General features: G+C 48.0%; 2 protein-coding genes across 2 annotated transcripts; both read left to right on the forward strand.

Annotated features, from left to right (window-relative positions):
- The first annotated feature begins 437 nt into the window (after window positions 1-437).
- LOC114083626 (neutrophil antibiotic peptide NP-1-like) lies at window positions 438-2,615 on the forward strand. Its single transcript, XM_027924894.3, has 3 exons — window positions 438-533; window positions 1,672-1,852; window positions 2,409-2,615. The coding sequence occupies exons 2-3, from the start codon at window positions 1,684-1,686 to the stop codon at window positions 2,519-2,521; spliced, it is 282 nt and encodes a 93-aa protein (XP_027780695.2). The 5' UTR covers window positions 438-533; window positions 1,672-1,683; the 3' UTR covers window positions 2,522-2,615.
- Window positions 2,616-13,529: 10,914 nt separating this feature from the next.
- LOC139705060 (neutrophil antibiotic peptide NP-1-like) lies at window positions 13,530-15,682 on the forward strand. The gene is made up of 3 exons (XM_071609261.1): window positions 13,530-13,610; window positions 14,748-14,928; window positions 15,477-15,682. The coding sequence occupies exons 2-3, from the start codon at window positions 14,760-14,762 to the stop codon at window positions 15,587-15,589; spliced, it is 282 nt and encodes a 93-aa protein (XP_071465362.1). The 5' UTR covers window positions 13,530-13,610; window positions 14,748-14,759; the 3' UTR covers window positions 15,590-15,682.
- Window positions 15,683-23,630: the final 7,948 nt, after the last annotated feature.

Genomic DNA, 23,630 nt, shown 5'->3' on the forward strand with positions numbered 1-23,630 from the left:
AGTCTCCCCACTGGCCAAAAGCTCTAATTGGCTCTCCTGGTGAGACCCCGATCCCTGGGGACACTGATCCAGAGCTTATTCTAAGCCCTCTTGTGTGGTCTTGCCAATCTTATCTTAGTCATCTTAGCAAAGCATGAATATGACCTGCAGACTATGATTTCCTGACAGCTTTAATGTGTCTTTCTTCTGGGTGCTTTTCACACAGGATTCATGTCCAAATGGTCTACCAACTTAAGAGGAAGGGAGAAACAGCTTGGTCACCACCTGGAGCAGGCAAAGACAGCTGGACAAAGGGAAGATGGCCCTTTGGGCCCCTCTTCTGACCCCACCACCACAACTCATTGTTCAATCGCCCTTGTGCAAGAGATGTTGGAAATGCCCAATAGAAACACACAGAAAGGACGACACCCCACCCAGTGCCCTTTAAATAGGGGAAGTGTGTCCTGTGAGTGTGTGGCTGCTGTGGCTGCAGGAGACCTGGGACTCAGGACTGCTCTCTGCCTGCTTCAGTCGCCCAGCCTCGCTGAGGATCTGTGAGTAACTGAAAGCTCTAGAGCTGTGCCCTCTGCTCACCTCATTGGCCTGATAGCACTTCCTCTGTGCAGGATCCCCATGTGGGAGGCCCTGCGGGGGTCCTCTGCAGGCCCCTGGGAGCTGCCCAGGGGTGTACCTCTCAGCTAAGTTACTGAGGAGCTCAAACGCTCCAGACACACACACCCTACGAGTTCTGTCCTGCTCAGAACAGTGGCTCCTTCAAACATTCCCTGATTTTGAGAAATGTCCACTGACGTCTGCTGCTCATGTTTCAACCAGGTCATTTGGTTTGGCTACTGACGTGCTCTGTTGCCTGTGTCTCTGGACATGAATCCTGTCTGAACTCCTGCTTTCCCTGTGTTTTCTCCACTTCCTGGTGTGCTTCCTCATCCAGCTGGTGGCTTCCTGTGTGTGGAAAGCTGCCTGCTCTGAGGCCACCCCATAGTTCCACCTTGGCTTCTGCTGCCTCTGCCTTTGGTGTCACAGCAAGACCTCACTGCCCAGTCCAGGGTCAAGAAGGCACCTCGACGTGTCCTTCCAGTCGTCCTCTGTTCTCAGGTCTTGTGTTGAGGTTTTAAATCCATTTGATGTGAGATAAAGGTCCAATAATGTACATTCTACATCAGGTGGTGCACTTTAGACACAGGTTCTAAGTAGCCACTGCTTGCTCCAAAAGATGGAAAACATCAACAGGCTTCAGCTTAGGCCGCTCTCTGCCCAGGATCCTACTGAGCTCCTGTCACCCCTGATGAGGTCACTGTGAGCTCCACTCCTGCTCAGGCAGGAGCCTGCTCACCCCCTGACCTCAATACCCCCTTCAGAGGGTGACACAGCCCTGAGCCCTGCTCAGGAGAGTTCACCTTCTACTCCTCTGTGCTCCAGAGGATCTTGCTTTTCAAATATTAAAAAGGAAACATTTGATCTAAAGGGAAATAGGAAATCTAAGTGGGAAATAGAAAACCTTAGCAGAGTGTTATTTGTCATTGTCAGTTTGCCTTGAGGACCTCAAGGACAAGGCTCCCCCTCCTCCCATCCGATGGAGACACAGCCACGGGCTGTGAACCTGCTCCTCACACACCTACAAATGCAGCCGATGTCTTCCTCCACACTCTCAGGACCCTGCCTCTAATCCCCCAGGTGACTCCAGCCATGAGGACCCTCGCCCTCCTTGCTGCCCTTCTCCTGCTGGCCCTCCAGGCCCAGGCTGAGCCTCTAGGAGCAAGAGTTGAGGAGGCCCCAGACCAGCAGCAGCCAGGACAAGAGGACCAGGTGGCAACCATCTCCTTTACAGGGGATGAAAACTCGGCTCAGGATGCAGGTGAGTGCTGCCTTCCTGTAGGACACACAGAGTACAAAGGCAGGACGGCAGATGGGCCCCAGACTCAGGCCAGCCACAGTCACTGAAGTGACTTCACTTAAGCCCCAGAGCCCTCAAATTTCTCATTGAACAGTGAGTGCCTGATAACTCTTGGCAGAGGACTTCTTTCATCCAAAAACATTTGATTCCAAGATAGTACTAGGTCTAGAACATGAAGACACTTACTGACCACTGCTTTCAGGATCTAAATGGGTCGCCTTAGTCTCAGGGAGACAATTTTCTTCTTTCTCTCAGAAGGAACATTTAGGAATGGGAAATGTGTATGAAGGTGTATTCAGTCATATGTGTGATGGGGCAGGAGTGAAGGCAGGCGAAAGTGTGTGTCTGACCATGTGGGTGACCTGAGCTTGCCATGTGCCTTTGCTCCAATAGGCTGAGTCTGCACAGGCCACTCTCTGTAATGCACTTACAGGAGGAACCTGCCCACCCAGACTGCACCTCCCCAGACTCTCCTCCTGCCCAGCACTGGATTCTCACACTTTCTCTGTGTCTGCAGGTGTAAGGGCAGGAGCTGTGTGCACCTGCAGAAGACCCCGATGCAATGCTGGGGAGCGCGTGGCAGGAAGCTGCAGACTGAATGGCATCTTTTACCTGCTTTGCTGCAGATGAATCACAATTTGCCTTGACACCTAGAAGGGAGCTGGTTTTTCACTTTGCCATGTCATCAATTTCCCTCCCAGCCCAAATAAATTCCTTGCATCAATCTCTCTGTGCATTTGCTCCTTGCTGTGTGTCCCATGAGCACTATTTTGGGTTATTGACAATGAATGTACTTTAAACAAAATCCAGGCTTCATAGATGGGATTCCAAGGTGAACACAGGTTCAGACAAGGAGTGGTGAGAACGCTGAAATGCAGCTGGTGCCCCTGATTCCCTCTCCTGTCTCTGAGCTCTGCCCTCACTTAGAGTGGACTCACTCTCAAAGACTCTCCCATGTGGTGGCAAAGCAATCACTGTCTGCTTCCAGTTTGCCATTACACCTTCTAGAGAAACCGCCTTCTCTCTTCAAAGTGTGGGACTTTTCCTGGACACTCTGAGGGTAATCTGGTTTTTAGGCCCTGCGCTGCGGAGGCTCCACAAGGACAGCTCTAGGAGTGGAAGGAAGGGTTCTTAGTGGGGACAGCCCACATAGGAAGAAAAGCAGAGTGCCCCTCAGGCTGACGCATTCTTGTCCCCACCATGTGGCACACTACTGGAGCTGGGTTGGGCACACAGAGCTGGGTTCCAGAGGCACACCAGGCACCAGCAGGACTCAGCCCCACCTGGCCCCAGGCACCCGGGTGGATGCCTTCAGCTGTGGGAACCTGACTCTGCCTGTAAAGTGCAGCTTCCAAGGAGACCTAGAACTGAAGGGGTCGGAGGCAGTGACCAAGCCACCCAGAGTTCACGGACATGCTCCAGGGTGCTGAGGGGTTGAGCCTCAGTGCTTCAGGCAAGGCTACTGAGGGCAGGATCTGGGTGTGGGGAAAGGAGGGCTGGAGCAGGGTCCCTAGATCCCAGGGTCTGGACCAGCATGGCCACTGCTCCCTGCTGCCCTGTGAACCACACAGCCACCCAACACACACACACACACACACACACAGGACCCCACCCTTCCCTACCTTGTCCTCCTCTTCTCAACCAAGATGTCATGCTCCTGCTTAAAACCTGTGTCTGAAGGGCCAGCTCCGTCTTGGAGAGGTAGGATGCGTTTCTCACTCCTGTGGGTCCTCTCCTTCCCTCCCCAAGAAAAACCCCTGACTTCTGGGCCTTTTGTCCCCAAGTCCACCACGCAGGAGCCCCTGAGAGATGGCCGGTGTGAGCCCCTGAGTCCTCACCTGACTCCACCCAGTACTTCCCTAGGGATCCTGGAGCACAGGACTGGAGATAGGGGTGCCAGGGAATCCATGGTACTCCTGCTGTCTATCATTAGTAGATGATGCACGATTTAGAGCAATAGAGACCATAGGTTGCAGAGAGGGATCCAGTGACACAAGTGGAATTATTTGCAATCTCGTAGACACTGAGATGGGCCCAGACATGACAGTGACCACCAGAATGAACCCATTCCCAGAGAGCCCAAGGAAACAGGTCCTCTTCCCTCATGCTCTCCACTGGAACTCTGAGGTCTGTCTTAGCCCTAATAAGGGTCTTCCTGTGTCAGACGGCCAGAATGGGCTCCACGGACCACCCACAGCTGGGGAACCAGGACAGTGACCCCAGGGAGCACAGAGCAAGTCTGTGGGTCTCACACAGTGAAGGACCACCTCCCCCCTGTGTGAATAATGAAGGTCTACGACGGGGTACTCCCTAGAAGGTCAGGTGCATTCTTTAGGATCTTACACCTCCACTGGCTTGAGGGTCTGTGGCCCTTGTTGCAAACCTCCATATCATTCCTAAACTGTGGATGTGGCTACTCCAGTCCCCTGCTCAGGGCTGCTGTCCACATCCCAGTGTCCACTAGCTCCTTCCCCCAGCTATCTTCTAAAATTTCACATTGTCCCTGGGTTTTGTGTGACTCCATATTTCCAATTGCACCCTGTTTCCCCTGCAGTGAAGAACCAACTTATTCTCTTGATCCTTCGCTATGGAGGTCCAACCATGCCATACATTTTATTTAGTTCTTCTCTGGCACTGGTTTCCCACATTTAGAATGTATGACCCATGTTTTCCTTAACACTTCCCCTCTACTTGTGTGACTCCTTAACTTGTATTAGGTGATGTAGAATTTAATTCTGACTTCTGCATTATCACAAAATTATTAATTTCATCTACCTGCAACTAGTGATATGAATGATGTTATTTTTCTAAGCTGCCTGGAAGAAAAGTCACTCCTACAGAGAAAAATCACTCCATGTATCCAATTCACAAGTCAGTTAATGTCAAATCAAATAATTAAAATCCTTTAGAATTAAACATGAATATATAAATATTGATATTAATGTTTAATCTAAATGCATTAATAAATTGTCTTAATTTCATGAAGCATAAGAACTTTTAAATCAAAACAGCAGGTTGAGAAAAGTGTTCGCGGTCAATCTCCTCCCGGAGCACGACAGGAAACAGATAGGGAAACAGATAGGTCCATGGAATGAGTGGGGCCGAATTTGAGGCACAGAGTGTGAGAAAAAGGGGGCATGCAGGGCCAGGTCCACCTCCATGCCATGGGGGAAGGGACAAGCCCAGAAGAGGGTGAGGTATTGCTCAGAGCAGATAGGGCCAGAAGCCTCTGCCAATCAGGGAGAGGGGCCACGGAGGAGTGGGGCCTACCTGTCTGCTCTGTGGATGCAGGGGCACAGCCCCATGACCTGGGCTGTTGCTGTGACAATCGAGGCTGGTCTGAGACACATGCCACCTGCAGGCACAGGGTTGGTAGGGAAGAAGGTGAGGTCTTCCCACAGCAACTTCCTCAGCCTCCAGTGAGACCCCAAATCCATGAATAGCAGCAAATATCCACTGCTTATTTGCTGATCGCCCACAGGGTACTTGACGTTTTCTTCCTTCAATGGGCTACTCCTGTGAAAGGGCAAGGACTGAAGCTTTCGTCAGGTGTGGAGCCATCCCTTTGAAATGGAATTGAAAGAGATCTTGCTCCTTGACAGACAGTGGAAGCCTAAAACCAGCAAATGCAAATCAGGAAGATGACACTGGAGGACACTGACAACCTCCCCATAACCTTATCCAGCTCTGCTCCACGGCCCTCTTCCAAAAATTCTGCATTTTGCTACAAGATGGTTGATTTCAGCTTTTTTATAGATCGGTCTTGACCTCATTGAGATCTTCTGAATACATCTTCCTTCCCGTTTTTAAAAAGTGCCTGGGCAATATTCATTTAAATCAGAAGACATCCCCTTACTTACTAATTATTTGAGCTAACACCTAATGATTGTACAAATTTATGGTGTTTATTGTAAAGTTTTTGATACATGTATATGCTGAATGATCATCAAGTCAGGTAATCAAGTCATTAATTAGTGTACTTATCACCTCAAACACTTAGAATTTATTTGGGGTGAAACAGTCAAAATCTTCTCTTCCTCCTATTTTGAAATGCACAATACATTATTTTTGACTATGGTCACTATGCAGTAGAACACAGGAGCTTGTGGCCCATAAGTAACCCACTGTGTCCCTCAACCAACACTCAATCCCTCCTTTCATCTCTCCCTCTTGCTAGAACATTATTGCACTCCCTACTTCTATGAGAAAAACTTATATTACACATAACTAAGATGTCCCTGGCTTTTGTCACTTAACTAGTGTCCTCTGGGCTCACTCAAGTTTGTACGACTGAAAATATCTCCACTGTGAATGTGCAGATACCACATCTCCTTGGCACTTCTCCATGGAGGGACACATAGGTTGCTGACATGTCTAGGCTTCTGTGAATCTAGCTGCAAAAACACATGGAAAACACACAGTTCTTCAACATTTTGACTTCAGTTACTCTTTTGGTTTTCCTTCTGATATTCAATTTTCAAACCTCTGCTTACCACCAGAATGTAAATAATGAGAAAAGTTCCCCTGTATTTTAAGGGCTTGCTTAATTATTCCCTTTGCCACTAGAAACGAATTGAGAAACATACAGGGAAGAGGAAAATGTTCTTCAGTCTAACATGGCCTGCTATTCATCACACCAAACACCCTGTCCTATGACCCTAGACGACACCTGCCCTCCCTACTCTGCCTTCTGCTCTTGACCCAGGGCCACACTCTAACTCTGGCCATCACTTGCAGGCCTCCCTCTGACTATCAGCCTCAGGGCCTCTGGTCCCCAACTTCACCTACAGCCTTACCTCCCCTCACTTGGTGGCTTCCATCCTGTCAATCAGCACATGGGAGGTGTTTCTCACACTTGGCAGAGCACTGAGTCACCAGGGGAGTCTGAAGACCAGGCTGCACCCACATCAACTAAGCTCTGCTCTTAATTTCTGCCCTTGTGCAATCTAAGGTCTGTGTGTCTACTTCTCTGTGTTTGCTATTTTTCAAGCTTACCTTGGGCACTAGTGTGAGTCTTGGAGTTGACCCTCAGAAACCCTCCAGCTGTGTCAGAAGCTGCTTCCCGGGCCTGGGAATTTCAATGGGATTTCTGACTTCACAGAGAGGCTGGTCCCAGGACTCAGGGATGAGTGGGAATGTTGTCCTTACCTTTAGTTCTTTCTTCTGCCTTGATCATGCTCTTGGCCCAGGTCTCCTGTGATGGCAAAGCCACTCAAGGACAACTCTACCTGGCCTAGTAGCTTAGCATCCTGGAGAAAACATTTACTTCCTTCCCCATTGAGCCAGCAAACCCACACCCAGACAAAAAAAAAAAATGTCCTTATGAATCTGTCCCTGAGGGAAGATTCTGCACCTCACCTGGGTCACGTATTGTTCCTGCATCCCCAGGTGTGTGCAGCAAGAGATGTTGCCCATCAAAATATTCCAGAGTCCAGAATCTTTGTCGATTCACAGAGTCTGTTATTTTCTATACTTGGGAAAGGAACTGAGAAGAGTCAATCCCACTTCACCAACATGTTGGGGAAGCAAAAGTTGACCAAAAAAAAATTGCATCAGGCCCACCTCTCTGCAGGCCTGTGAAATTGTCCCATTCCCCTGCTTCTGCTTAAGAACCTACCAGCACTTAGGGGCCTGAAACCATTCACAGGTGTGAACACACACTCTAGCCCCTTGGGCTTTGGTCAACTCCATGGGCAGAAGGAGTGCTCTTTGGGGATATAGAAGTCACTGCAGGATGACTTACCACAGGGCTAGCACTTTGGTACTGGCCACCATCTGGGAGCTCAGTCAGGGCTGGGGATGGGCTGGAATCAGTTCATCCAGCTCAAGAGGGGAAGTTTTTTGAAACAGTTTTAATGTCTGTAGCTTGGAGGATGTGGACCACTGACATTTCCAAATGAACACAATGTATCAGGGCAAGCTTTTCCTAGGAAGCTGGCTGTAACTATTTATGGTCCATCATGGCTAGAGGCTTCTTGTTCCTGTGTTCTCTTCCTGGGACACCTGGGTTTCCTGAAACCTGGTGAATGCGTTACAGAGTGACATCTCTTAGTCCACTTGGGCTGGCATGATAAAATACCATGTATCCTGGAGCTTGTAAACCACAAAAACTAATTTCGCACCTTTGTGGAGGCTGTGAAGTCCAAGATGAACGAGCCTGAAAATTTAATGTTCAGAGAGGCTGGCTTCCTGGTTCATACTTGGTACCTTCTGGATGTGTCTGCACATGGTGGGACAAGGCAGCTCCCTGGCCCACTTTTATGAAGTGGTCCATCTATGAAGGTGCTGACCTCTTGATCCCAAGTATCAGAATGCTTAATGTCATGAGCTTTGGGTGTAAAATTTCCACATATGAATTTAGTGGGACACCAACGTTCCCACCATAGCACCATCCAGGAAACAAAAGGCAGAGACTCTGAGTAACTCCCAGGCTGCGCACAGAAATCAGCGGGGGCGGGGGGGGGGGGCATGTGAGAGGCTTATCTTGGTCAAGAGATCCACAGGCCTAGAATCGAGAGCACATGACATTTACCTTCCTTCTGGGACAAGCATAAAAGCATTGGCCTCCATGTCCTAAAACACCCAGGGTATTTTTCCCTCCTCTCTTGTTGGAATGTTAAAGCAGACAACAAATACGGAATGTACAGAGAGTATGGGAGGGGCAGGTGAAACCGTGAGGGAAGGGTGGAGAGGGCAGGCCCTGGCTGGGTCATTGATTCTTCAGGGCCATGGACGCTGCAGGATAAGGTGGCTCCGAAGGTTCCTCCCTGTGTAAACAGAGGACACAGGCCTCAGAGGACCGGGACAGTGGAGGGACCAGAGAAAGAGGAATGCGAACTCTCCATGTCCTGCTCCCTGTGAGGCTCCCACCAAGTCCCTGACACACATTGCTGTGCCTGAGCCTCCTGCCCAGTGCCATCTGCCCCACTGGACTTGCACTATGTCTGCATTAGGAACAGCAGGACCTCAGGGTCATGTCCTTGTTCCTTCTAGAATTCTCTTCTTCCTACCTCCATATGCATACTCACGCACAGTTGCCCCAGATTAACTAATGTCCTCTTCACACGGAGGATCCTGGTGGTCCAGGTCCTCAAGCCCTTTAGAAAAGCACCTGTCTGCTACAGGTAAAGCCACGTTGCCCCACTGCCACGGTGAGCAGAGTCCAGCTGTGCTCTGGGTCTCAGACTCTGCATGGCCTCTGCTCAAATGGAAATGGTGACTCCAGAAGCAACCATCCTGACACAGTGGGTCTCTGAAAGGTCAGAAGGACAGGGCGACCCTGTTACTCAGCCCCCTCCCACAAACACACAGGAACTGACCTCAGTGCAGACAGCATGGATGTCTGCTGACCTGGGAAGTCCCCCTGGGAGAGCTGAGGGAAGGGAACCCGGAGCCACACAGTCTTCAGCTCCTTGGACAGCGGCTGACCCACCTAGGAGGGGGACAACCCCAACCCCAGGGAGAGAGTTGGGCTCAGCCAGCTTGCAGAGACAGGTACTCTGGAGGGCAGTGAAGGATGCCAAGGCTAAAGACCACACTCGGGTTCCTTTTCACTATTTCCAGGTCATGTGCATGGGCTGGTGATGTGACTGGGCCGATGGCTATGTGACTTCTTTAACATTCAGGAAGGACCCTGAACCTGCTTGAGTCACATTAGTAGATGATGCCCGAACAACCTACAGGCAATGCGTCTCTGGTGCATTACCCAAGGGGCTTCAGGCCCAAAGCTGTTTCCGACTATAAGGCAGGTGATTCAGCCATATTGCTGTGACCATGACTATACTTCCTGGCTCTTGGCTCCACACAGAGCTGAGTGACAGTCCCCTGACGTCCCTCCTCAAAGTGAGGCAGTCCAAACCCCCTCTTTGTCCCTATACCAGGATATCAGCAGTGTTCCCTATCATTCCAGGTTCATAGGCCTCTTGCCTCTGTGCTGGCAGAGGTATGACTCAGCCTCCATCCTCAGGGCTCTGTGCACAAGCTGGAGGGGCCACAATCCTCAGGGGGCCCTTACTTCACCCCTGGCCCAACATCACCTGTGACTGCAAATGCTGGTGTCCCTGAGCAATGGCATAAGGCCTGGCACTGCCTTTTCCTGGGGGTGGTACCTTTCTGATGGTAGAAAACGGAATTCCTTAGCCTCTCCCCCACAGTGGGGACCATTCTCTCTGCAACCAGGAGCAGAGACAGTCACTGTCTCAGCCTCTGTGGGTTTCTCCCATGCAGACACCTCAGGAAAACACCACACTTAGATATTCCTGGCTTCCTGCTTTTGGATAACACAGTATCATCCATTCAGATCAGCACCTCTCCACAGCTACGGTGGCCCAGGAGACCCTACAGTGTGTCCAACATGCCTAGGGTTGCCCAGCCCGTGGTCCCCTCCGTTTAACATGGACTCCTGATCTCCTTATCACTTAGCCTGAAGAATGCACAGTCCACAAGCACAGCATGCTCCTTCCAAGAGCCTAACACTCACTAACTCCTGAACTTTGGCCACTGCACCTCATCACAATTGAGCCTAGATCACCATGGCCATCGAGAAAGATTCAGGGTCATTTCCCATAGAGATAATAACATTTACATTTTCTCCAATAATAAAACAGCCCCTTGCTTTACTACATGTCATGCATTCTGCCCTCCAACATTTAATAGGAACCACCCCTTGGGGACAGACTAAGCTACAATACCTGAGGGCCAGACAGCTCAGTCCTGCAGGCAAAGAGCACGTACAAGGGGCTCTGGCTCGACTTACTTTCCCAAGCAACACGCAGCCTTCACAGAAGCTCGGGTTTCACCAGTTTTAAAGGTTGCTTACTAGCTCACCCCACCCCCAAGCCATGGAGATGATGGCTCTTAGTCCCACAGGTGACTCAGCTTGTGTCACCAGACACGAAGAGGCAGCCCTCAAAGAATGGACACTGGCCACACTAAATGATGTCCATATGGAAGTACCATAAAGGCCTGGCCTATGCCAGAGGCAAAGGAAGCCACTAACAAGTGTTGGTCCCTATGGATGCTGACAGGGAGCACTGCGAAGACAGCCCAAAGTAGAGGAAGGCGGCATTGTTTATGGTGGGCCTTGCTTGGAATCTTCTGTGCAGTGGGGTGATGGTGATGCTGTTGGGTGCCCGACTGGTAGTTTGTAAAGACAGGCCTTCCGGGTCTGCTGTAGTACCCCAGCCTACAATCCCAGGTATGCTGGAAAGCTGGTAGAGGGAGGCAGAGCGCCCTGGATTTCAATCCTTACTCCCTAAATGGGCCCTCTGGCTCCAATCCATAAACACAGCCAGGGCTCTGCGACCCTAGCTCAAATCTTACAAATGGGCAGCCGGCCCTCTGATGGCCAGGCTCTCCTCTGCATTGATCAGTGATGCTGTACAGCACACAAACCCAGACTCAGGGCCCCAGGCTAGGAGCTTCACATGAAGAGATCCCAGAGACTTCCCGTGTAGTCATCCCAGTCTCCAGGATGTGCACAAGCCACCAACAGATGCCACATATGATCAGGAGCACCCTGTGTGACTCAGGAGCACCATAAAGCCTGCACCAGCAAGACTCACAGCAGTTAACAGACTTGTGCAGCCCTGGCAGCAAATCAAGGTGTTCTCGCCTCAAAGGCTTGCATTAGGCACCAGATACCCAATGCTCCACTTCCCTTCATGAGTGGACCCAAGGGAAGATGACCCCCACATCCAGATGACTAAACATCTACATCCATGAGACTATTGGTGGAATGTCACTGCTTCACAGCAAGGTGTGCCATACCAAGAGGTCATTGAGGGAAACAGGTGCCTCACCAGAATGGAGACAGCAATGAATCTCACTCACTGCTCACTTAAAACCTCTTCCTATTTCTGCAGAGGCTGGGGACATCTATAGCCAGAGGAGGCAGTGCAGGTCATGTCCAGTACCCCTGACTTGCAGTGGCACATAACTGGGCTCATGCTCTCCTAAATACCTAGAACATGACCCCACAGAATGGCATTTTCTGAGACCACTGTTTGCCTTCAGTGAGGCCCCAGTAGCTATGCCCCCTACTGTAAGGAAGCCAAAAGGCCTAGGCCAGTTGGGAAGCTGCCCTGTAGTTATGCAAAACTCGTGGAACTGGGAGACCCACACATTACAACAGCCAGTCTAACTGGATTTCCCAATAAGGCCGCTCTCTCCTGCCTCAGTGGGGAAACACTTAGGGATTGGAGTTGCTTTATGTTCTAACGTCTGGGGGCCACCAGAGGTTGTAACAACTGCCAGGATATCCCTCTTGCACACACCTCCAATGTTCCTCTCCACATCCACATTTTGCTGGGCCCCTCCAGGCAGCAACAAGGACCCGAAACCATCATCTGAGACCCCGTTACTCATATGGCCCTGTGCTGTACTGAGACCTGCGCCCAGATTCCTCAAACATCTGCTGGCCCCACACAACACAGACATGCTAGGTCCGTGCAGTGTAACCTCCATGAAGACCTGGTCTTCATTATCTGACACAGGACTGAGGCCTTCAGCCTGTCTGCGACTCACACATTCCTGCAAATTCTTCAGTCTGATGTGTCCACCTTCACAGAGATAAAGCAAGGCTTCTGAGATGGTCCACTAGCCTCAATATAAGCACAACCCCAAGGCCTAGAGGGTCACTCACTGTATTTGAATTTAGTAAGCTTGACATGGGTACTTAGGATTTCAGGGGTTGTGAGTTTCATTTCTCCTTTCCACGAACCTGGTCCCACTTACCACACCATGAGGTGGCAAGAGATGGTAAGGAACATTAAATAGACATAAATGTTACTCTTCACCATCTTACATATAACAGGTATTTTTATATGTTCATTTTTGCCAATTGAACCCAGGACTCATGCAAACTAGGCAAGTGCTTTTCCACTGAGAGATGCCTTGAGACTGTTCAGCTCCAGTTTGGGTACAATGTCTTTGAGCACACAACCCCAGGAGAAAAGGGCTAAGGACAATCTCTCTACCAACTTGGCAGCCTCCTTGAGGGCCATCAATCTGATGAGTGCTTGGCCCAGATACTTAGAAAGTCCTTTAGCCTGGCCTTTCTACTGGCCAAGCAAGTAGATGCTGGTTTCCTTGGGAACTGCATCCTGCATGCACATCCATCAGTCAGGGAGACTACAGTATGGTCTGCCCACCTCCACAACACAGGCAAGAGTGGAATATCAGCTCACCAGGGCCCAGGCTCCTCATTAGCCAAAAGCTCTAATTGGCTCTCCTGGTGAGACCCCAGCCCCTGGGGACGCTGATCCAGAGTTTATTCTAAGCCCTCTTGGGTGGTCTTGCCGATCTTATCTTAGTCATCTTAGCAAAGCATGAATATGACCTGCAGACTATGATTTCCTGACACCTTTTAATGTTTCTCTGCTCTGGGTGCTTCAGCCTCAGCCACAGGGTCTACCACCTTAGGAGGAAGGGAGAAGGAGCTTGGTCACCACCTAGACCAGGCAAAGACAGCTGGACAAAGGGAAGATGGCCCTTTGGGCCCCTCTTCTGACCCCACCACCACAACTAATTGTTCAATCGCCCTTGTGTAAGAGATGTTGGAAATGCCCAATGGAAACACACAGAGATGACGACACCCCACCCAGTGCCCTTTAAATAGGGGAAGTGTGTCCTGTGAGTGTGAGGCTGCTGTGGATTCAGGAGACCTGGGACTCAGGACTGCTCTCTGCCTGCTTCTGTCGCCCAGCCTCGCTGAGGATCTGTGAGTAACTGAAAGCTCTAGAGCTGTGCCCTCTGCTCACCTCATTGGCCTGATAGCACTTCCTCTGTGCAGGATCCCCATGTGGGAGGCCCTGCGGGGGTCCTCTGCAGGCCCCTGGGAGCTGCCCAGGGGTGTACCTCTCAGCTAAGTTACTGAGGAGCTCAAAGGCTCCAGACACGCACTCTATGGGTCCTGTCCTGCTCAGAAAAGTGGCTCCTTCAAACATTCCCTGATTTTGAGAAATGCCCACTGACGTCTGCTGCTCATGTTTCAACCAGGTCATTTGGTTTGGCTACTGACGTGCTCTGTTGTCTGTGTCTGTGGACATGAATCCTGTCTGAACTCCTGCTTTCCCTGTGTTTTCTCCACTTCCTGGTGTGCTTCCTCATCCAGCTGGTGGCTTCCTGTGTGTGGAAAGCTGCCTGCTCTGAGGCCACCCCATAGTTCCACCTTGGCTTCTGTTGCCTCTGCCTTTGGTGTCACAGGCAAGACCTCACTGCCCAGTCCAGGGTCAAGAAGGCACCTCTACGTGTCCTTTCAGTCGTCCTCTGTTCTCAGGTCTTGTGTTGAGGTTTTAAATCCATTTGATGTGAGATAAAGGTCCAATAATGTACATTCTACATCAGGTGGTGCACTTTAGACACAGGTTCTAAGTAGCCACTGCTTGCTCCAAAAGATGGAAAACATCAACAGGCTTCAGCTTAGGCCGCTCTCTGCCCAGGACCCTGCTGAGCTCCTGTCACCCCTGATGAGGCCACTGTGAGCTCCACTCCTGCTCAGGCAGGAGCCTGCTCACCCCCTGACCTCAATACCCCCTTCAGAGGGTGACACGGCCCTGAGCCCTGCTCAGGAGAGCTCACCTTCTACTCCTCTGTGCTCCAGAGGAACTTGCTTTTCAAATATTAAAAAGGAAACATTTGATCTAAAGGGAAATAGGAAATCTAAGTGGGAAATAGAAAACCTTAGCAGAGTGTTGTTCGTCATTGTCAGTTTGCCTTGAGGACCTCAAGGACAAGGCTCCCCCTCCTCCCATCCAATGGAGACACAGCTACGGGCTGTGAACCTGCTCCTCACACACCTACAAATGCAGCCGATGTCTTCCTCCACACTCTCAGGACCCTTCCTCCAATCCCCCAGGTGACTCCAGCCATGAGGACCCTCGCCCTCCTCGCTGCTCTTCTCCTGCTGGCCCTCCAGGCCCAGGCTGAGCCTCTCAGAGCAAGAGTTGAGGAGGCCCCAGACCAGCAGCAGCCAGGACAAGAGGACCAGGTGGCAACCATCTCCTTTACAGGGGATGAAAACTCGGCTCAGGATGCAGGTGAGTGCTGCCTTCCTGTAGGACACACAGAGTACAAAGGCAGGACGGCAGATGGGCCCCAGACTCAGGCCAGCCACAGTCACTGAAGTGACTTCACTTAAGCCCCAGAGCCCTCAAATTTCTCATTCAACAGTGAGTGATAATTCTGGGCAGAGGATTTTTTTCCTGCGAAAACCTTATAATCCAAGATAGGTTTGTGCAGATACTAGGTCTAGTACGTGAAGACACTTACTGACCAGTCCTTTCTGGATCTTAGTCACAGGGAGACAATTTTCTTCTTTCTCTCAGAAGGAACATTTAGGAATGGGAAATGTGTATGAAGGAGTGTTCAGTCATATGTGTGATGGGACAGGAGTGAAGGCAGGCGAAAGTGTGTGCCTGACCATGTGGGTGACCTCAGCTTGCCATGTGCCTTACTCCAATAGGCTGAGTCTGCACAGGCCACTCTCTGTAATGCACTTACAGGAGGAACCTGCCCACCCAGACTGCACCTCCCCAGACTCTCCTCCTGCCAAGCACTGATTCTGACACTTTCTATGTGTCTGCAGGTGTAAGGGCAGGAGAGGATTGCACCTGCAGAAGACCCTCATGCAATGATGGGGAGCGCGTCTCAGGAACCTGCATAGTGAATGGCGTCTTTTACCTGCTTTGCTGCAGTTAAATCACAATTTGCTTTGACACCTAGAAGGCACCTGCTGTTTCACTGTGCCATGTCATCAATTCCCTCCCAGCCCAAATAAATTCCTTGCAGCAAGCTCTCTGTTCATTTGCTCCTTGGAAGCTTGCTGTGTGTCCCATGAGCACTCCTTTGGGTCATCAACAATGAATGCACTTTAAACAAAATCCGGGCTTCATAGATGGGATTCCAAGGTGAACACAGGTTCAGACAAGGAGTGGTGAGAACGCTGAATTGCAGCTGGTGCCCCTGATTCCCTCTCCTGTCTCTGAGCTCTGCCCTCACTTAGAGTGGACTCACTCTCAAAGACTCTCCCATGTGGTGGCCAAGCAATCACTGTCTGCTTCCAGTTTGCCATTACACCTTCTAGAGAAACCGCCTTCTCTCTTCAAAGTGTGGGACTTTTCGTGAACACACTGAGGGCAGGATCTGGGTGTGGGGAAAGGAGGGCTGGAGCAGGGTCCCCAGATCTCAGGGTCTGGACCAGCATGGCCACAGCTCCCTGCTGCCCTGTGAACAACACAGCCACCCAACACACACACACACACACACACACACGACCCCACCCTTTCCTACCTTGTCCTTCTCTTCTCAACCAAGATGTCATGCCCCTTCTTAAAACCTGTGTCTGAAGGGCCAACTCCGTCTTGGTGGGGTGGGATGTGACTCTCACTCCTGTGGGTCCTATCCTTCTCTCCCCAATAAAAACCCCTGACCTGTGGGCAGTTTGTCCCCAAGTCCACCACCAAAGAGCCCCTGGGAGGTGCCCAGTGTGAGCCCCTGAGTCCTCACCTGACTCCACCCAGTACTTCCCAAGGGATCCTGGAGCACAGGACTGGAGATAGGGGTGCCAGGGCATCCGTGGTACTCCTGCTGTCTATCATTAGTAGATGGTCCAAGACCTAGAGCAACAGAGACCATAGGTAGCCGAGAGGGAGCCAGTGACACAAGTGGAATCATTTGCAATCTAGTAGACACTGAGATGGACCCAGACATGGCAGTGACCACCAGAGTGAACCCATTCCCAGAGAGCCCAAGGAAACAGGTCCTCTTCCCTCATGCTCTCCACTGGAACTCTGAGGTCTGTCTTAGCCCAAATAAGGGTCTTCCTGTGTCAGACGGCAAGAACGGGCTCCACGGACCACCCACAGCTGGGGAACCAGGACAGTGACCCCAGGGAGCACAGAGCAAGTCTGTGGGTCTCACACAGTGAAGGACCACCTCCCCCTGTGTGAACAATGAAGGTCTACCACGGGGTACTCCCTAGAAGGTCAGGTGCATTCTTTAGGATCTTACACCTCCACTGGCTTGAGGGTCTGTGGCCCTTGTTGCAAACCTCCACATCATTCCTAAACTGTGGATGTGGCTACTCCAGTTCCCTCCTCAGGGCTGCTGTCCACAGCCCAGTGTCCACCGGCACCCCCCCCCACAGCTATCTTCTAAAATTTCACGTTGTCCCTGGGTTTTGAGTGATTCCATATTACAAATTGCACCCTGTTTCCCCTGCAGTCAAGACCCAACTTATTCTCTTGATCCTTCTCTATGGAGGTCCAACCATGCCATACATTTTATTTAGTTTTTCTCTGTGACTGGTTTCCCATAGTTAGAATGTATGACCCATGTTTTGCTCATCACTTCACCTCTACCTAAGCGACTCCTTAACATGTATGAGGTGATGCAGAATTTAATTCTGACTTCTGCATTATCTCAAAATTATTAATTTCATCGACCTGCAACTAGTGATATGAATGATGTTATTTTTCTAAGCTGCCTGGAAGAAAATTCACTCCTACAGAGAAAAATCACTCCATGTATCCAATTCACATGTCAGTTTATGTCAAATAAAATAATTAAAACCCTTTAGAATTAAACAAGAATATATAAATATTGATATTTATGTTTAATCAAAATACATTAATAGATGGTCTTCATTTCATGAAGCATCTGAACTTTTAAATCAAAAGAGCACGTTGAGGGCTGGGGATGTGGCTCAAGCATTAGCACGCTCGCCTTGCATGCATGCAGCCTGGATTCGATACTCAGCACCACATACAAATAAAGATGGGAACTATCTTCCACCGAAAACTAAAAAATAAATAAATATTTTTAAAATTCTCTCTCTCTCTCTCTCTCTCTCTCTCTCTCTCTCTCTCTCTCTCAAAAACAAAAACAGCAGGTTGAGAAAAGTGTTTGCGGTCAATCTCCTCCTGCAGCACGACAGACATGGGAAACAGATAGGCTCATGGAAGGAGTGGGGCCGAATTTGAGGCACAGAGTGCGAGAAAAAGGGGGCATGCAGGGCCAGGTCCACCTCCATGGCATGGGGGAAGGGACGCAGCCCAGAAGAGGGTGAGCAGAGCTCAGCACAGATAGGCCCAGAAGCCTCTGCCAATCAGGGAGAGGGGCCACGGAGGAGTGGGGCCTCCCTGTCTGCTCTGTGGATGCAGGGGCACAGCCCCATGACCTGGGTTGTCGCTGTGACAATCGAGGCTGGTCTGAGACACATGCCACCTCCAGGCACAGGGGTGGTAGGGAAGAAGGTGAGGTCTTCCCACAGCAACTTCCTCAGCCTCCAGCGAGACCCCAAATCCATGAATAACAGCAAATATCCACTGCTTATTTGCTGATGGCCCACAGGACATTTGACATTTTCTTCCTTCAATGGGCTACTCCTGTGAAAGAGCAAGGACTGAAGCTTTGGTCAGGTGTGGAGCCATCCCTTTGAAATGGAATTGAAAGAGATCTTGCTCCTTGACAGACAGTGGAAGCCTAAAACCAGCAAATGCAAATCAGGAAGATGACAGTGGAGGACACTGACAACCTCCCCATAACCTTATCCAGCTCTGCTCCACGGCTCTCCTCCAAAAATCCTCCTTTTGCTACAAGATGGTTGATTTCAGCTTTTTTATAGATCGTTCTTGACCTCATTGAGATCTTCTGAATACATCTTCCTTCCCGTTTTTAAAAAGTGCATGGGGGAGAGACCCAACATGGCGGCGGGCAGGAAGGCAGCGTTTTCAGTACCTCCTCAAACACGGGGACAGAGAGACGCATTAATACGTTCAGATTCTACCTGCTGAGAAACTTCTAGCAAATTCCGCTGAACTGAGACCTGCTGGGGAATTTGTAGGATTATTGGAGTTGACAGTTTGCCCCAGATGAGTGAATCTCTGCCAAGCGGCACGGAGGTCCAGACCTGCCACCCTCCACCGCTGCGTGGAGACCAGCACAGTAGGAGGCGGTTTACCAGGGCGCGGCATAGGAACCGTATGAAGAGGTCGCTAACCAAGCCTTCATGAAACAGTGAACCAGAACTGAAACCAATGGAGACTGGGTCAGACCAGAGACAGGCCAGACCCACCCCTCCCTTCGGACACTCCGGCAAGGAGTCTGTGTCCCGCCATAGCAGAGAGGTGATGTCACCAAAGTTCGGCGGATGGGATTCCTTCCCAGCGGAATCAGCTTTAGCAGGTTCCCACCCCCACCAGATACATACAGCCGGGAAACCTCAAAAATCTCAACCCAGAGCTCCATGGGCATGACTGTAGGGGCCGAGGGAAGCAGAGGGGACTCCCGACCCCCAACTCCCCTTAACACCAGCGGCGACACCCAAGGTCTTAGCCGCCAGTTCCCAGTGGCGTGCCCACCAACGGGGTCCAGATAAATTAAACTGTCGGTTCCCAGAGCACCGCTCCACAGCACTGGGGTTTGGATGAATGACAGAGAGAGAGCTCAGTCGTTCAGGAAATAGGGCATGCAGTGGGGCTGCAAGTGTAACCAGATCCTTGGAGAGCCCCTCCGGTGAGCGGGGGGGGGGGGGGGGGGGGTTCTAGCTGGCTGACAGGAGGAAGGGGAGGAGGAGCCGTTGAAGAGAAACGCCTCTGGACTAACAGGATTGAGAGACTCCCAGGAGCCGTCTTACAAGGATTGCCTCCGGCACATAGAGGGCAGAAACTTGGCTCAGAGGGCACAGCTCCACCTATGGGAAGAGAAGAAAATAGATCTCTAAGACTTCATTTTTTTTTCTTTTTTTTATTTTCTAATTTATTTGTTTTTTTCTTTTCCTTCCTTCTTTCTTTCACTTTTCAAGTTTTATTGTTCTTTCCATTCTTCTCTCTTCTACCTATCTCTCACTCCCTCTTTCTTTTTAAGAGCTCCTTCCTTCCCCTTCCCCCCAACTTTCATCCCAAGCATTACGTCTTCCACTACGTGTAATTGTCTAAATGCAAATAGGTGATTGTTTGTTTTGAGGCTGTCTATAGGGCTCCTAAATACTTAGCTATTACTAAATACCCTAATCCAATCTCCTGTTAATATCCCCCTTCAGTAGAGCAATCTTCCAAAGTAGCCAAGACATACCAACCTTCATACCATCATAGCACCTAAACTAAACATAAAGTCCTAAGACCAGACAACAAATCACTATATGCATGCAGAATCCATAAGCCATATATGAATTCAATGAAGCAGCTTTAAAGTACAATAAAGCCCAACATTTCTAGGCATAGTCTCCCACCACAACGGAGAGACCACAGAGATATACAAAATCAAAATAAATTTATAGGAGAAAACAGAAACACAGCAGTTAAACAGAGTCGGAAAGTAACGTGAACACCATGAAAAAACAAGGGAAAAAAGGATTACAAACAATGCAGGACAACTTCAATTTACAGGAGAACCTAGAGGCATCAGAAAAATGGACAGAGAAGGAACTCAAGGCATACCTGACTCAGATGGAATGGAATCTTAGAGAAGTCAGTAGACAGCAAGTCCAAACAATGAAAGAGTACTTTGAAAACGAATTACATAAGCAAATTCAAATTGCAAAAAAAAAAAAAAAATGAACTCTACCAGGAGATAGAGATTTTTAAAAAATCAAACAGTAATCCTAGAAATGCAGGAAACCATAAACCAAATTAAAAACTCAAACGAGAATATTACAAATAGACTAGATAAAATAGAAGTCAGAACATCCGATAATGAAGACAAAGTATATGAACTCGAAAAGAATATAGTCGACGCAGAAAGGATGGTAAGAAACCACGAGCAACGCATCCAAGAGATATGAGATGTCATAAAAAAAACCAAACTTGAGAGTCATTGGGATAGAAGAAGGTATAGAGGTTCAAACCAAAGGAATGAACAACCTGTTGAATGAAATAATCTTAGAAAACTTTCCAGATATGAAAGATGGAATGGATTGCCAAATCCTGGAAGCCTACAGGACCACAAACATACAAAACCGTAATAGACCAACTCGAAGACACATAATTATGAAGGTATCCAACATACAGAACAAGGAGAGAATATTAAAAGCTACAAGAGAAAGGAGGCAGATTACATTCAGGGGTAAACCAATTAGGTTAACGGCTGATTTTTCATCACAGATGTTGAAAGCGAGAAGATCCTGGAACAACGTATTTCAAATGCTGAAAAATAATGGATTCCAACCAAGAATACTGTATCCTGCAAAATTAAGCTTCAGATTTGACAATGAAATTAAAACATTTCACGATAAACAAAAGTTAAAAGAATTCGCAGCCAGAAAACCAGCACTGCAAGGCATTTTGAGCAAAACACTACAAGAAGAGGAATTGAAAAACAGCACCCAAAACTAACAGTGGGAGGTAACTCAGTAAAGGGGGGAAAAATAACCAAAGAGGAAAAACTATCTAAATTAAAATAAATAAATAAATAAATAAGCATGACTGGAAATACAAACCATATATCAATAGTAACCCTAAATGTTAATGGCTTAAATTCACCCATCAAGAGACATAGGCTAGTAACCTGGATTAAAAAAACAGATCCAACAATATGCTGCCTTCAGGAGATTCATATGACAGGAAAAGACATACACAGGCTGAAGGTGAAAGATTGGGAAAAATCATACCACTCACATGGTCCTCAGAAGCAAGCAGGAGTGGCCATACTCATATCGAATAAAATCAACTTCAAACCTAAGTTAATCAAAAGGGATAAAGAAGGACACTATATACTGTTAAAAGGAACCATTCACCAACAAGACATAACAATTATCAATATATATATGCACCAAATAATGGTGCTGCAACGTTCATAAAACAAACTCTCCTCAAGTTCAAGAGTCAAATAGACCACAACACAATAATTATGGGTGACTTCAACACACTGCTCTCTCCATTGGACAGATCCTCCAGACAAAGTTGAATAAAGAAACTATAGAACTCAATAACACAATCAATAACCTAGACTTAACCGACATATATAGAATATATCAACCATCATCAAGTGAATACACGTTCTTCTCAGCAGCACAAGGATCCTTCTCAAAGATAGACCATATATTATGGCATAGGGCAACCCTTAGTAAATATAAAGGTGTGGAGATAATACCATGTATCTTATCTGATCATAATGGAATGAAACTGGAAATCAATGATAAAAGAAGGAAGGAAAAATCCTGCAACACCTGGAAAATGAACAATATGCTACTGAATGATCAATGGGTTACAGAAGACATAAAGGAGGAAATCAAAAAATTCTTAGAGATAAATGAAGATACAGACACAGCATGTCGGAATCTATGGGACACAATGAAAGCAGTTTTAAGAGGGAAATTCATTGCCTGGAGTTCATTCCTCAAAAAAAGGAAAAACCAACAAATAAATGAGCTCACACTTCATCTCAAAACCCTAGAAAAGAAAGAGCAAAACAACAGCAAATGTAGTAGAAGGCAAGAAATAATTAAAATCAGAGCGGAAATCAACGAAATTGAAACAAAACAAAAAAAAACATTGAAAAATTGATAAAACTAAAAGTTGGTTCTTCGAAAAAATAAATAAGATTGACAGACCCTTAGCCATGCTAAAGAAGAGAAGAAGAGAGAGAACTCAAATTACTAACATATGGGATGAAAAAGGCAATATCACAACGGACACTACAGAAATACAGAAGATAATCAGAAATTATTTTGAAACCCTATATTCCAACAAAATAGAAGATAGTGAAGATATTGATAAATTTCTTAAGTCATATGATTTGTCCAGATTGAGTCAGGAAGATACACACAATTTAAACAGACCAATAACAAAGGAGGAAATAGAAGAAGAGCATCAAAAGACTACCAACCAAGGAAAGCCCTGGACCTGGATGGGTATACAGCGGAATTTTACAAAACCTTCACAGAAGAATTAATACCTATACTTTTCAAGTTATTTCAAGAAATAGAAAAAGAAGGAGCTCTTCCAAATTCATTCTATGAGGCCAACATTACCCTGATCCCGAAACCAGACAAAGACACTTCAAAGAAAGAAAACTACAGACCAATATCTCTAATGAACTTAGATGCAAAAATCCTCAATAAAATCCTGGCGAATCAAATACAAAAGCATATCAAAAAAATTGTGCACCATGATCAAGTAGGATTCATCCCTGGGATGCAAGGCTGGTTCAATATACGGAAATCAATAAATGTTATTCACCACATCAATAGACTTAACGATAAGAACCACATGATCACCTCCATAGACGCAGAAAAAGCATTCGACAAAGTACAGCATCCCTTTATGTTCAAAATGCTAGAAAAACTAGGGATAACAGGATCTTACCTCAACATTGTAAAAGCTATATATGCTAAGCCTCAGGCTAGCATCAATCTAAATGGAGAAAAACTGTAGGCATTCCCTCTAAAATCTGGAACAAGACAGGGATGCCCTCTCTCACCACTTCTATTCAATTTAGTTCTCAAAATACTAGCCAGAGCAATTAGACAGACAAAAAATTAAAGGCATAAAAATAGGAAAAGAAGAACTTAAACTATCACTATTTGCAAATGATATGATTCTATATCTAACACACCCAAAAGGGTCTACAAAGAATGTACTAGAACTAATAAATGAATTCAGCAAAGTGGCAGGATATAAAATCAACACGCATAAATCAAAGGCATTCCTGTATATCAGCGACAAATCTTCTGAAATGGAAATGAGGACAACCACCCCATTCACAATATCCTCAAAAAAAATAAAATACTTGGGAATCAACC

The sequence above is a fragment of the Marmota flaviventris genome, chromosome 3, assembly GCF_047511675.1.
Source record: "Marmota flaviventris isolate mMarFla1 chromosome 3, mMarFla1.hap1, whole genome shotgun sequence".
Lineage (NCBI taxonomy): Eukaryota > Metazoa > Chordata > Mammalia > Rodentia > Sciuridae > Marmota > Marmota flaviventris.

What these genes read in the sequence shown, in the direction of transcription:
- LOC139705060 (XM_071609261.1), top strand. Translation starts at nt 14,760, where the DNA reads ATGAGGACCCTCGCCCTCCTCGCTGCTCTTCTCCTGCTGGCCCTCCAG. An exon ending in AAACTCGGCTCAGGATGCAG is followed by an intron (nt 14,929 to 15,476) that starts GTGAGTGCTGCC and finishes ATGTGTCTGCAG; the next exon opens with GTGTAAGGGCAGGAGAGGAT.
- LOC114083626 (XM_027924894.3), top strand. Translation starts at nt 1,684, where the DNA reads ATGAGGACCCTCGCCCTCCTTGCTGCCCTTCTCCTGCTGGCCCTCCAG. An exon ending in AAACTCGGCTCAGGATGCAG is followed by an intron (nt 1,853 to 2,408) that starts GTGAGTGCTGCC and finishes CTGTGTCTGCAG; the next exon opens with GTGTAAGGGCAGGAGCTGTG.